The sequence below is a fragment of the Zootoca vivipara genome, chromosome 1, assembly GCF_965207765.1.
Source record: "Zootoca vivipara chromosome 1, rZooViv2.hap1.1, whole genome shotgun sequence".
Taxonomy (NCBI): domain Eukaryota; kingdom Metazoa; phylum Chordata; class Lepidosauria; order Squamata; family Lacertidae; genus Zootoca; species Zootoca vivipara.
In genome coordinates this window covers 46,721,516-46,734,103 of record NC_142582.1, presented here as the reverse complement: position 1 = coordinate 46,734,103, position 12,588 = coordinate 46,721,516, and the positions used below count along the sequence as shown (strand labels likewise).

Sequence of the window (12,588 nt, the reverse complement as noted above, 5' to 3'; positions counted from 1 at the left end):
GTGTGTGATTAGCTTTTTGGCACAAACTTTCAGGATAGGAGAATAGAAAACTGCCTTATACTGAGTCAACATATTGGTTCATCTAGCTCAGTACTGTTTGCATTGACTGGCACCAGCTTTCTCTGGTTACAGGCAGTGGACACTCTAGGGCAGGTATCCCCAAACTCAGGCCTCCAGATGTTTTGGGACTACAACTCCCATCATCCCTAGCTAACAGGACCAGTGGCCATGGATGATGGGAATTGTAGTCCCAAAACATCTGGAGGGCCGAGTTTGGGGATGCCCGCTCCAGGGTCTTCTGCATGGAGAGCAGCTGCTCTACCACAGAGCTACAGCCCTTCCTCTGATTTCACGTGTGCACTCCTTCTGCATTAATGGAGTACGCAAATCATTGTTTGATAAAATAGCGCCCCTGCTATCACTCAAAAAGCCAGGTTGGATGAGAAAGCTCATCTCCCTGCATCGTTTCTCTTGGGACAGCATACGATACACAAAAAAAGGTCTGACGCACCTCATAATCAATGTTCAAGTCATCCGAATCTCCCTTGGTTCGGAAATGCTGCATATACTTGTCCACTGTGAAGTTCACCTGCTTATTGAATCGCTCGATGAGGACCGAGTGCCAGTGTTGGTCATCCAGGAGGCTGCCCAAGGTGACGGACGTGTGACTGTTGCTGAAACGCAGCTTGGCATCTCCTGCAGGTGCAGTGAAAATACACGAATTGCAACTGACCCATCGATTCTAAGTCTCCGGTACCATGCTTCCGAAATGATTAGCAACTAATACGTTTTGACTTGTGCATGTACGCAGCCTTGACTTGGCCACCACCCCATGCAGAGAAGCAGCAGCAAAGCCGTTATCAAGAGCACAAGGTAATATCACCAAGGCAACTATCGGTAAACAAACAATAAACATCTATAAAAATGGCAAAAGTAGTTTCTTTCCAAAATAGGTTTTATCTTAAGCAATTGCAGATGCAGTAATAAAGAGTCCACTTGTGATATACCCCACCTTTGCTCTAAAATAGTGTTCAGGGCACTGTACAAAAATTCCACTCATGCCTACAATATATGCATATACATATGAACACACACACACACACACACACACACACACACACAAGCAGAGGGAGAACCTAAAACTGTATTTTAAGAAGTAGCCAATGGTCAACAGAACTACAGTGGTACCTCGGTTTACAAACACAATTGGTTCCGGAAGTCTGTACTTAACCTGAAGCGTACTTAACCTGAAGCAAACTTTCCTATTGAAAAAATTCCTTCAGTAGCACCTTAAAGACCAACTAAGTTTATATTTTGGTATGAGCTTTCGTGTGCATGCACACTTCTTCAGATACACAGAAAGCATGCACACGAAAGCTCATACCAAAATATAAACTTAGTTGGTCTTTAAGGTGCTACTGAAGGAATTTTTTTATTTTGCTTCGACTCAGACCAACACGGCTACCTACCTGTAACTTTCCTATTGAAAGTAATGGAAAGTGGATTAATCCGTTCCAGACAGGTCCGCAGAGTACTTAAACTGAAAATACTCAAACCGAGGCGTATTTAAACCGAGGTATGACTGTATTACAGAAGGATTAAAATGATCATGTAGTGCAGAAATCATGGTTGAATAGACTGGTTGGGTCCCCATGACCCAACCATTTTCTCTCCCTTGGTAGGACCCTACAAGCAGATTAGCACAGGGGAATAAGTCCTTTGGGTATTCCAGCCCCAAATCATGTACAGTTTTATAGGCCAATCCAGAGCTTTTCTTGTAGTGACAATCATACTGGCAGCCAGTAGAGATCTTGAAGAACCAGCAAAATATGATTACTGTGGTCAGTCCCCATCAATACATTGACCATGTATATTGGTTCAGTTGTGACAAGCCAATCAGCATTTCTATTTTGTCCTCCCTCACCATCACTGTTACATGCTTTACATTGCTTCCACATTCCTGACATGCAGGGCCCTCTTTAGCAGATGCGACGCAGGGGTGCAAATATCTGCCCAGTGCCCCTCCCAATTTACCATGGATAGTGTTGGGGTGGCCATAGCTGCACACTGCCAGCCATCGGGGGGGGGACAACTCTCCCCCATGCCGCTGCGCAAGATCGATCCTCGAGGAGGCTTGGGAGTGAAGTTGTGCCCCTCCCAAGCCTCCGCAGGAGGAAAGCACAGCTTCCCTCCTAAGTCTCCTCGGGAGGAGAGCGATCCCCACAGAGGTTGAGAGGCTTGGGAGGGAAGCTGTGAGCTTGCCAGCCATATGGTTGACGGGGCGCAGCTTCCATCTTAAGCCTCTGTGGGGATCACTCTTCTCCCAAGGAGGATTGCGAGGGAAGCTGCACACCCACCAACCGTAAGGCACAGCTGGTGGGTGTGCAGAGAAACGGGAGGCCGCCAGCAAAGTCACACAGCTCCCCCACTTGCTGGGGTGCCCCTGAGAGCACCTGGCACGATGCACCAATAAGCCCTATGGGAAAGACGGCTCTGCTGACATGTAAGAGCAAAAAAGCAGAACGACCTGGTGCTGCTGCAGGACTAGGAATGGGAAACAAACCCTGAGTCACACTTTCTGAACCAATATGTGTCATGAAATGTTCAACATGTTTTACATCACAACACACACACAGCTGATAGAGAAATTACAAAACTTAGGGTTGTATTCAATGTAGCTGTATGGTTGGGGTATGTATGTGCAGTCCCTGGGCACTTTTCTTCCAAGGAAATATTGGTGGCCCTTGACTTCAAAATATTTGTCCATTCCTCCATTCCTAATGCATACCATCAGCCTAAATGGCCTCCCTCTCTTTGTAAAAATCAGTGGGATATTCTGAACTCTCTCATGAAAAGCAGAGTCACTAATAGTGTCAGAGAACTCTGTTTAAAACTTCCTTTCAACAATGGATATTTTACAATTGTAATGCACTAATCTCCTTTAGGTATAGGAATAATAGGCATCATTTCTGATGAAAAAATAAGAAAGAAAGAGATTAGCTGAGGACAAAGCATGTTAATGGGTTTATGTAACAAGGGGAAAGCTCTTGAAAGTTGTCACAAACATAATTAATCAGAAAAGGGAAGATGAGAAAAGGCTTTTAAAAAACTAATTCTCCTTTTAATGCTTTTAGCTCAGTCTCTTCAGATGAAAATAAAATCTACTTGAAGATAGCACATATCAACTGATCATAGAATCAGATGTCACCTCATTTTAACCTAGACTAAGGGTTGCAATCCTACACACACTAGCTGTGAGTCAGTCACTCTGAATGGGATGTGTTAGATTGCATCTAAAGGCTCAAATCTATATATACACACCTGGAGTAAGCCACATTGAACATAGTGGGACTCACTTCTGAGTAGATATACACACGTATAATCAGGGTGGGCATAGAGTAGACTGTGGTCCATTGATGAACCATTAACCAATTTCTGGCAGACCACATTTATGCAAATCTAATGCGCCATTGAATCTAATGCACACCTCAGTTTTCAAAACCTTGAAGCAAAAAAAGTATTTTCTGGCGCCATCAAATCTAATATGCACCCTAATTTTCACGATGTAATTTGGCCAAAAAAGGAATGCATTAGGCTACATTTGAGTAAATACGGCAGTTGTTGAGTTTATTGCAAATAATGCTGGTTGAGGTGGCAAAACACTTAATCTTCTCAAACTAGAGACCATTTCCAGGATACTTACATGGAGTTGGTCTGTTAAGCCTAAAATCCCCTCTTTATAGATTTAATAAAATTTGATAACTATTGGGATTCTATTTCTTTTAAGTGCCCACTATGAACTTTATTGAATTTAAGAGTGTGTCTACCATCGTTGCAAATCTCCACGCTAGGGTAAGGATGAGGATGAGGTACACAACTATTTGCAGATAAATCTAACCTGGTTTTCTGTGTTGGAATAGGTGCAAATTCATACAGGGATTATCTTCTCTCAAATCAAAGCATTGTTGCGGTTTTTCTATTACTACTCTTTGAGAGTTGAAAATGCCTGTTTTTTGTGTTTTTGTTTTGTTTTTGTTGTTGTTTCATTTGCTTAACATGAAATTTCACAGAAAACTATTAGACTCTTAAGTGAAACATCTGAATAATTTCATGAGAAATAATAGGAACTTTGGGAAGAAATTTCTAGTGGTGGGATGCTAGGTTACACGTGCCCATGCTGTTGGTGAAGCATTCCCCACTAATTTATAAGTAGCACAAAGTTAATGTACACAAAAAAAGGCCCCAGAGCAGGCCTTCAAAGCTTGTAGGCTACCATGCTAAACTGCAGAAGTAAAGCTGCAAAAGGAAAAGCCTTGTTTTGCTGTCTACCTGCCAAATTAGAGAAGTAGGCACTGGGGGCTATCAAGCCCTCAACAGGTCACAACACAAGGTTGGTGGGCTGCATTTGGCTTTATGAATCACTAGTTATGTAGGCATGCGTAAAATTCGCCCATCTAAAAATACAGGTTGAGAAATATTATTAGTTGCTGCCTTAACTTTAGCAAGCTTGTCACTATGCAAGATGTGTGTCTTCCGGTAAGGAAATTTCTTATGAGAAAGCACTATTGTGCAGAAGGACTAATATGATGAAATCCATTTTGTTATTTTCAGATGTCTCTCTAACATATACTGCCTTGGTTCTTGCTATGTATTGTTACAATCTGTCTAGTGCTCTTTTGCCACCCACAATCTTCCTCCTACTTGCCTGATGCCTCTCATTCATTTTGTCATTTTAGAATTTGATCTGTTTTCTAAGGAGAGAGAGAGAGAGAGAGAGAGAGAGAGAGAGAGAGAGAGAGAGAGAGTGAAGCAAATGAGGCCCTCAGCCTGAAAAATGTTTCTGCCCCTGGGATATGGTATAACAGATCAGGGAAACCATTGCAGAAGACAAAATCCTTTATTTCTGAAGTAGGAGAATATGGCTCAGGAAATATCACATGATACTGAACTATTATGATTTAACCACAAGAGACAACTGCTCTCTTAGCTGACAATAATGAACAGTTGCATTAGGTTTACATTTCAAAAGGAAGGAAGAAACAAGAACCAGAAGTAGGAAAATAGGAAGGGTTTATTATTGTTGTTATTGTTATTGTTTCTCCTTGGGGAACCTGATGCTGTCTTTATGCTTCGCATGAACTCTTTTTCTATACACTCCAGACATTTACTCCAGGCTTTCTTATTTTCCTTGCTTGATTGCATACCGATAGCTGAATGCAGCGCACACAGCTAACACACCTCGCCCAAGGCAGAGGGGTTCAATTACAGGGAATCAAAGACCTGTTTTCTGCGTGGACAGAGATGACCCAGCACAGTGAAGAGCTGCAGAAGCTGTGAAATGAATCCTTGAAGTGGACAGATGGGCTGGGGCACAACTTCAGCCCTGAAATGATCATCTGAGAAAAGAATCATCTTCAAACCAAAGGGGGGAGGGGAGGAAAAAGCTTTGGTAGGCAACACAATTGAATCCTTGCAAACTTGTCTGTTTTAAAGAGTAGGGAACAGAAGCAAGTTTACTGGCTGTTAGCGGCTTTAGTTCCTTAACTATTTGTCTCTTAACAGATTAATCTGATAGCTAATTAATGAGAATAAATAAGAGTTGCCTAAACTTGACTCTAAGAATATATAACAAATAGATCTGGATGAATGCCAAACACAAGGAATCACCAATTATGGCTATGCAACCACATCTGTAGCGGGGGGTTACGTTGCAAGGCACTGTGCATTTAAGTGAAATTGTGTATCTTTGAAACATCTTTGAAAAAGCCTGCAAACACGCCATTCCACCCCCTTCCCGGTTCTGCACCTTTTGGTGATGTTTTTGGGTCACTTACGAGTTTGGCACAATGTGAGCATGCACAGTTGTGCACATTTTGGGCACACTGAAAATAGTTGCTTTTAGGTCTCCCTTGTCCTTCCCCAGTAAGTAACAGTGCCCCTTCTGCTACAAAGCTAGCATTGCATTTCTGCCTCACCAGGAGAGCCACTTTTGGGTGTGGCATATTCCAATTGATGTCCTTGGAAGGAGAAATACCTTCCTGTCATCTATTACCTAAATTCAGCCTAAATATCTGGGAATATCTGGATGTATGGCAGCCCAAGTTGCAGTGTTGTTTTTGCTAATTTACCTTCAAAATAGCTCAGAAATATCTTCTTTTTTTGCGATTTTGGCAGAAAAGCTCAAGAAGTTTGGGCAAAACTAAAAAAAATTGACAACCCTACTATTACCTCATTACATCCTTGGCACCACCTAGTCCCTAGAGAAGAAGAAAAGTTTGGATTTGATATCCCGCTTTATCACTAACCGAAGGAGTCTCATAGCGGCTAACAATCTCCTTTCCCCTCCTCCCCCACAACAAACACTCTGTGAGGTGAGTGGGGCTGAGAGACTTCAGAGAAGTGTGACTAGCCCAAGGTCACCCAGCAGCTGCATGTGGAGGAGTGGAGATGCGAACCCAGTCCCCCAGATTACGAGTCTACCGCTCTTAACCACTACACCACACTGGCTCACTATATAGAGGTAGGTCTCTATATATAACACACTGAGGTGGTGGAGAAATTACATTGTAGTAACATTGTTAATCAAATGACTGTGGCATGCATACTTTTTATTGAAATTGTTGGGATTTTTAAAGGCAAGGCTAGAATGAGGTTCCACTGCAAATTTTAGAGAGGGAAAACTGATCCCATTGAATAAATAATACTGCTATTGCCCCAAGAATGTCACATAAATCATTTTTGCCTCTCTAAAACACTCGTTTCACTGTGCTTCTGCTGTTTGCAGAACAATTTCAAAAAGAATCAAATGATCAAAGCCTTAAAGAAATCATATTTCCTAACAAGCTGGCAGGCTAACAAGCCAATTTTTACTGATTTTCTGAAATGAACACACGCTGAAGCAGGCAATGTATAACAGCAGCTAAGGAGATTTGAAATGATACAATCTAAGCAATAAGCAATGTAGTTTCTTAGGTTGGTGTGTCTAGAGCTGTTTAGGGCTTTACACACAAGGACTAAGATACTGAGTTGGGTCAGGTCACTTCTGGCAGCCAGTGCAATACTTCCATACCGTGTTTCTCATATTATAAGACACGTCTTATATTTATTTTTTCCTCAAAAAAACACACTATGGCTTATTTTCAAGGGATGTCTTATTTTTTTCCTCCTCCTCCTGCCGCGGCCGGCATTGCTGCTGCGCCTATCACTATGTCTTATTTTCGGGGTATGGCCTATATTCCTTGAATGCTTAAAAATCCTGCTATGGCTTATTTTATGGGTATGTCTTAAAATATGAGAAACAGGGTACTTATCAATTAGAATGACATGTGGTCGCTTCTTCGACCACTGAACTGCACTAAAGTCACTGTGCTTTTTGGTTGTGCCTAGCAGCTGGGAAATGGTAAAGTTAACGGAAATAATAAAGAGCAGATCACATCATTCATATTCTGAAGATTCTGGAGCATGCCAACCCACACATTGCTTCAGGAAATATGGACCCGGCAGCTTAGTTCCAGATTTCATAGCATACCACCCTCAAATCCCGCCCCCATCCCTAAGTGAATAGGCATTCTTATTTCAGAGTATTACATTAACATACTGCTCATCTTACTGATTTCCATGGGACACCAACTACACAATCAGGCAAAGAACTTCAGCCAAGGAATTTGATTCGAACAGAGCACATAGATTGATGAGAACTTCTTGAAGATATCAGAAATAACTGATGGCCAAAACATTGCAGGTAAATTGCAAATGTTAGTTCTAGGTGGTTAACATGCATGTTATATTCATGGGCATAAACAGATGTCAAAATGCAGTAGGCTAACACAGCACACCCAAAAGCTCCATTTATGGCAACTGTAGTATTATCTTATAGCATCGGCAGAGTGCAGAACATGCAGGGAGCCAATAAATGTATAGCTTGTAAAGAACCGGCTCTGTGCTGAAGTTCAGATTAACGCATGAAGCTCAGGGGGCTGGGTGAGCTAGCATGTTACCTGCTACAGTGCTCACATATAGATATGTCATCTGTAGAGCAAGAGTGCTTAGGGCACACTCCTTCAAAGCTCAGAACCATGTTTTAACAAATTACTTAAAAAAAAAAACCACCATTATATGGATGTCAATAGATTACTCTCCTTATCCCAACTCTTTTTGACCAACCTGTCATTAGAAATGGCAGAATTAAGGAAAGGATGGTGAAGAAGATGATGATAACATGCCGAAATGTTTGAACATACCAAGGTTGATGTGCAAAGAAAGCTTCCCTTTCTGCAGCTCCAGTGTAATATAATCTCCACGCTGCCCTTCTCCATGAAATAGGACCCCATCTCCCTGCATGCTCTTGAACTTCAGGGAAACAACATCTTTGAAGGTGCTCATCAGTTTTTGGTTGAACCTGTAAAGGAGGGAGCTCCTCCCATCAAAGTCGGCAATATCCGATTCTACAGGGGAAAGAAGGCAAATACACATTAAGCAGGAAGGAGCAATATTTATGCACAGGTGTCCAGAGCAAAGCCCTCCATTGGCAGCTTACAAAAGATAATTAAAAACTTTAAATCAATGTTTGAAATACAAATGAAATGAAAAAAAGACTCACAGCATATGTAGCAAAATGTAATTTGAAACAAAGTGATTTAAAAGAATTAGGCCATGTGCACTTATGTTGGGAGAGAGTTCCAAAGCTGAGGCCACTTCTGAAAAGTCTCTCTAGCTGAGGCTCCAATACTTTGGCCACCTCATGAGAAGAGAAGAATCCTTGGAAAAGACCCTGATGTTGGGAAAGATTGAGGGCACCAGGAGAAGGGGACAACAGAGGACGAGATGGTTGGACAGTGTTCTCGAAGCTACGAACATGAGTTTGACCAAACTGCGGGAGGCAGTGCAAGACAGGAGTGCCTGGCATGCTATGGTCCATGGGGTCACGAAGAGTCGGACACGACTAAACGACTAAACAACAACAACAACAAAAGCACCTGTCTCTCTAATGCATTTTGACTTATGGTTTCTATGGGTGTAGGTGGTTTGTCAAATACCCTGTTCCCAAACTATTTAGGAGGTCAACACCAGCACTTAAAATTGAACAGGCAGCTAATTCATCTGTTACAGTATTGGTGACAGTATTGGTGTTATATGCCTGGCCCCACAAGCATTCCAATGGCTGCAGTATGTGCTGATCTCAATTAGGGGCAGATTTCAAAACTTCCTGTCCCCACCACATCTGCATCACTGCAGCACATGATCTCTGGGGAGGAAGGTGGAGGGAAAGTGATTAGACCCGTATCAGGCCCAATGCCATCTTGTGATGGCAGGGAGACCATCTCAGGATCCCATGGACCCTGGCTCAGCCCAGCCCAGTCCTCCGCCACCTCCAATAACTTGCTAAAAGAGAGTGCTGCACCAAGGGAGTGACATTAGCAGTGGCAAGGGAGAGACCAGCTTCACGAATAAGAGCTGAGCAGGTGGACATCCCTACACAATCCACACACATCCCAAGCACAGCACAAAGGGGCACGGGGGTGCTCTGGCTAGGCCAACATTTAACACTTAATTTCACAATTTTCTTAATATTGTTCACACCAATTTCCAAAACAACTACTACTAGCATTTGTTTGTCACTTATCGCGGAAACATAGAATTGTATAGTTAGAAAGGACCCCAAGGGTCATGCAGTCTCTGCAATACAGGGATTTCAGCTAAAGTACACAAAAAAGCTAAAGCATGGTTCATACGAAACAGGTCTCAAAAGCAACTCAACAGAATAAAATACAGATAAAATATACAAAAAAAATTGCAATGTGAAGCCATGTACAATAACAAAATTCCAAAAATGTTTTCCCAACAGCAAAAATAATGACAAGTTCTACTGCACCCCATAATGAGACGATCACCACAGTGTAGGCTAACGTAAATGCCTGAATAAGTAAAAATGTATTTTAGCCTAATTGCAAAGATGATGGCACCAGGCATGTTTTCCTTGGGTCAGTAATCCATAGAACTATTGTATGATGTACACATGTCTCTTCAAGTTGAAGCCAATGGCTTCAAGTTACAAGAAAGGAGTTTCCAACTAAACATTAGGAATAACTTTCTGACAGTAAGAGCTGATCGACAGTGGGCCGATTTCCCTTCCTTGGAGGTTTTTAAGCAGAGGTTGGATGGCCATCTGTCATGGATGCTTTAGCTGAGATTCCTGCATTGCAGGGGGTTGGACTACATGACACCAGGGTCATTCCAACTCAATGATTCTATTATTGTTCTAGGTATCCCTTTCCAAAAAAGGTCATTACCTAAGCCACATATATAATAATAATAATAATAATAATAATAATAATAATAATAATAATAATAATAATTTATTATTTATACCCCGCCCATCTGGCCAGGTTCCCCCAGCCACTCTGGGCGGCTTCCAACAAAACAGAAATTCTAAAATACAGAAATCCATCAAACATTAAAATACAGAAATCCATCACACATTAAAAGCTTCCCTAAACAGGATTAAGATATATAATGTATCTTAATCTGAGCCATATACCATTACGTTAACATTTGAGAACATTTCCTTTACACAAAGTGAGATGTTAGGGGTGCTGGGACATCTCCTAGCATAGCCTAATTAGAGTGTGAATCATGTTGAAAGATTCCAGTCAGACAAAAGGAAATACTACTTCACATACTGCATAGTTAACCTACAGAATCTGCTACCACAAAGCGTAGGGATGACCAATAAAATATAATTGGAAAAAGCCCTTACTGATGACCACTGACTTGGATGGCTTTAAAAGGGGATTGGACAAGGTGATGGAAGACAATGATATCAATGACTATGATGTCATACAATATTGTAGGAAGTATAAGAGAGAGAAAAAGGATGCTGAACTAGATGAGTTTTTGGTCTGATCCAGCAGGGCTCTTGTATGTTCATTACAGTCGTACCTTGGCTCTTGAACGCCTTGATACTCAAATGTTTTGGCTCTCAAATGCCAAAAACCCAGAAGTAAGTGTTCCGGTTTTCAAATGTTTTTCGGAAGCCCAATGTCCGACACGGCTTCCGATTGAGTGTAGGAAGCTCCTGTAGCCAATCGGAAGCCGCACCTTGGTTTTCAAATGGTTTCGAGAGTTGAATGGGCTCCCAGAATAGATTAAGTTCGAGAACCAAGGTTCCGCTGTAGTAAGGAATCTCTAAATTAAAATCTTGCCTGTCCACCAACTTAATACATAGCCTTAGGCAACATGCTACCTCTCGCTCCCAGTCTCAATCTGCAGTATGTGGACGTCTCCTGCCTTTCTCATGTATAGATCAAGAGCTCATGTTTGGCAAAGGTATTTGAATACTCTACAAAGCTAAAAGTCATTATCCTCACATGGGTGAATTGTTTATGCACAGTGCCTCACTGCACAAATTGGACAGGCCATGGTCTCCACCAACCTTATCTTCTGATGTTTGCAGTGGCATGTTAAAATGTGCAAAACTGTGTGAACGTCTGCACAAAAGCATTTATTTGCAATGATAGCTGCAGCCACATCAAGTCACTCGATGCCCCAGCCTTCTCCATTTAGCAGCTATATTCGACATCTGAATTCTCAGAATGCATAAAGATCCAAAACCTTGATCCTATTAACTGATTTGGTAGAACTGAGGCACAGCAGCCATCTAGAATGAAATCATTTCAATACTACATGGTCAAGCCTACAAATAGTTAGGGATTCAGTAGTCTTTGAAAATATTTGTGCATTCAAGTTCAGTGTCAAAACAGTATATTCTGCTGCCTGAAGCAGAGACCAAACGGTGATCATCCCTTGCCCAACTGATAGGGGCACTCTTTAAAAAACCTTGCTGCACCATTCAGATACAAATTCTGGCCTTTATTTATTCCCCACTTATGGTGGCACCTGAATCAGGGTGCATCCTCCTCCTGCATGGCAGGTCTTACCCAGCCTATGACTGTGTAAATACTGTACCTTTAAAACACACTTGAAGCATATTATTTCCCTCAATGAATTCTGGGTCAGTAGTTACAGTTCCCAGCAATGCTTAAACCACGGTGTCCCAGATTCCTTGAGAGAATGAGGGCTGTGAATGTGCTTTAAAGGTGCTCGCAACCTAAATCTGTATTACTTTGAAACAATACATCCACATTCACATCTTTTTTTCAGATTGCCTTCTTGCTCTTTTAAGATGCAATTATGATATTAACCAGTGCAATCTTTGTGCTTTTTGCATCACATTCAATCTTCTGGTGCTTATTCCCTATTTGTTTTCCGTTACACTCTGCTTACCCATCCCCTCACTCCAGCAAAAAGATAAAATAAAATCTATCACTTGGTGACTGGTTATTTCCAAGTGAGAGGGGAAATGGAAAATAATCCCCCTGATACTGACAAGGAATAAGTTGTGGTTTTTCTGCATCATACCAGTGAGAATTGCCATTTTTCATTTAAAGCAGAGAAAGGGTTTTAGTGAGCCGATTCTGATTCAAAATAAGGTGAATGCCACCAATCTGACTTACTGCAGGAGAAATTCAATTCAATTCACATTTAAAGGTGAGCTTACCTAAACTGCACCATGTGTACCAAAACACAACC

The 12,588-nt window shown here is 41.7% G+C and overlaps 1 protein-coding gene across 2 annotated transcripts in view; it reads right to left on the bottom strand.

Annotated features, from left to right (window-relative positions):
• The window catches only part of CNTNAP5 (contactin associated protein family member 5), a 308,410-nt gene that overhangs the window by 168,094 nt on the left and 127,728 nt on the right, over positions 1–12,588 (bottom strand). For both annotated transcript variants that reach the window (XM_088662417.1, XM_035128546.3), the window contains exons 5-6: positions 8,241–8,444; positions 512–696 (exon numbers count right to left, since the gene is read on the bottom strand). In XM_088662417.1, the coding sequence (XP_088518543.1) occupies positions 512–696; positions 8,241–8,444 (389 nt within the window). The remainder of the gene's footprint in view (positions 1–511; positions 697–8,240; positions 8,445–12,588) is intronic.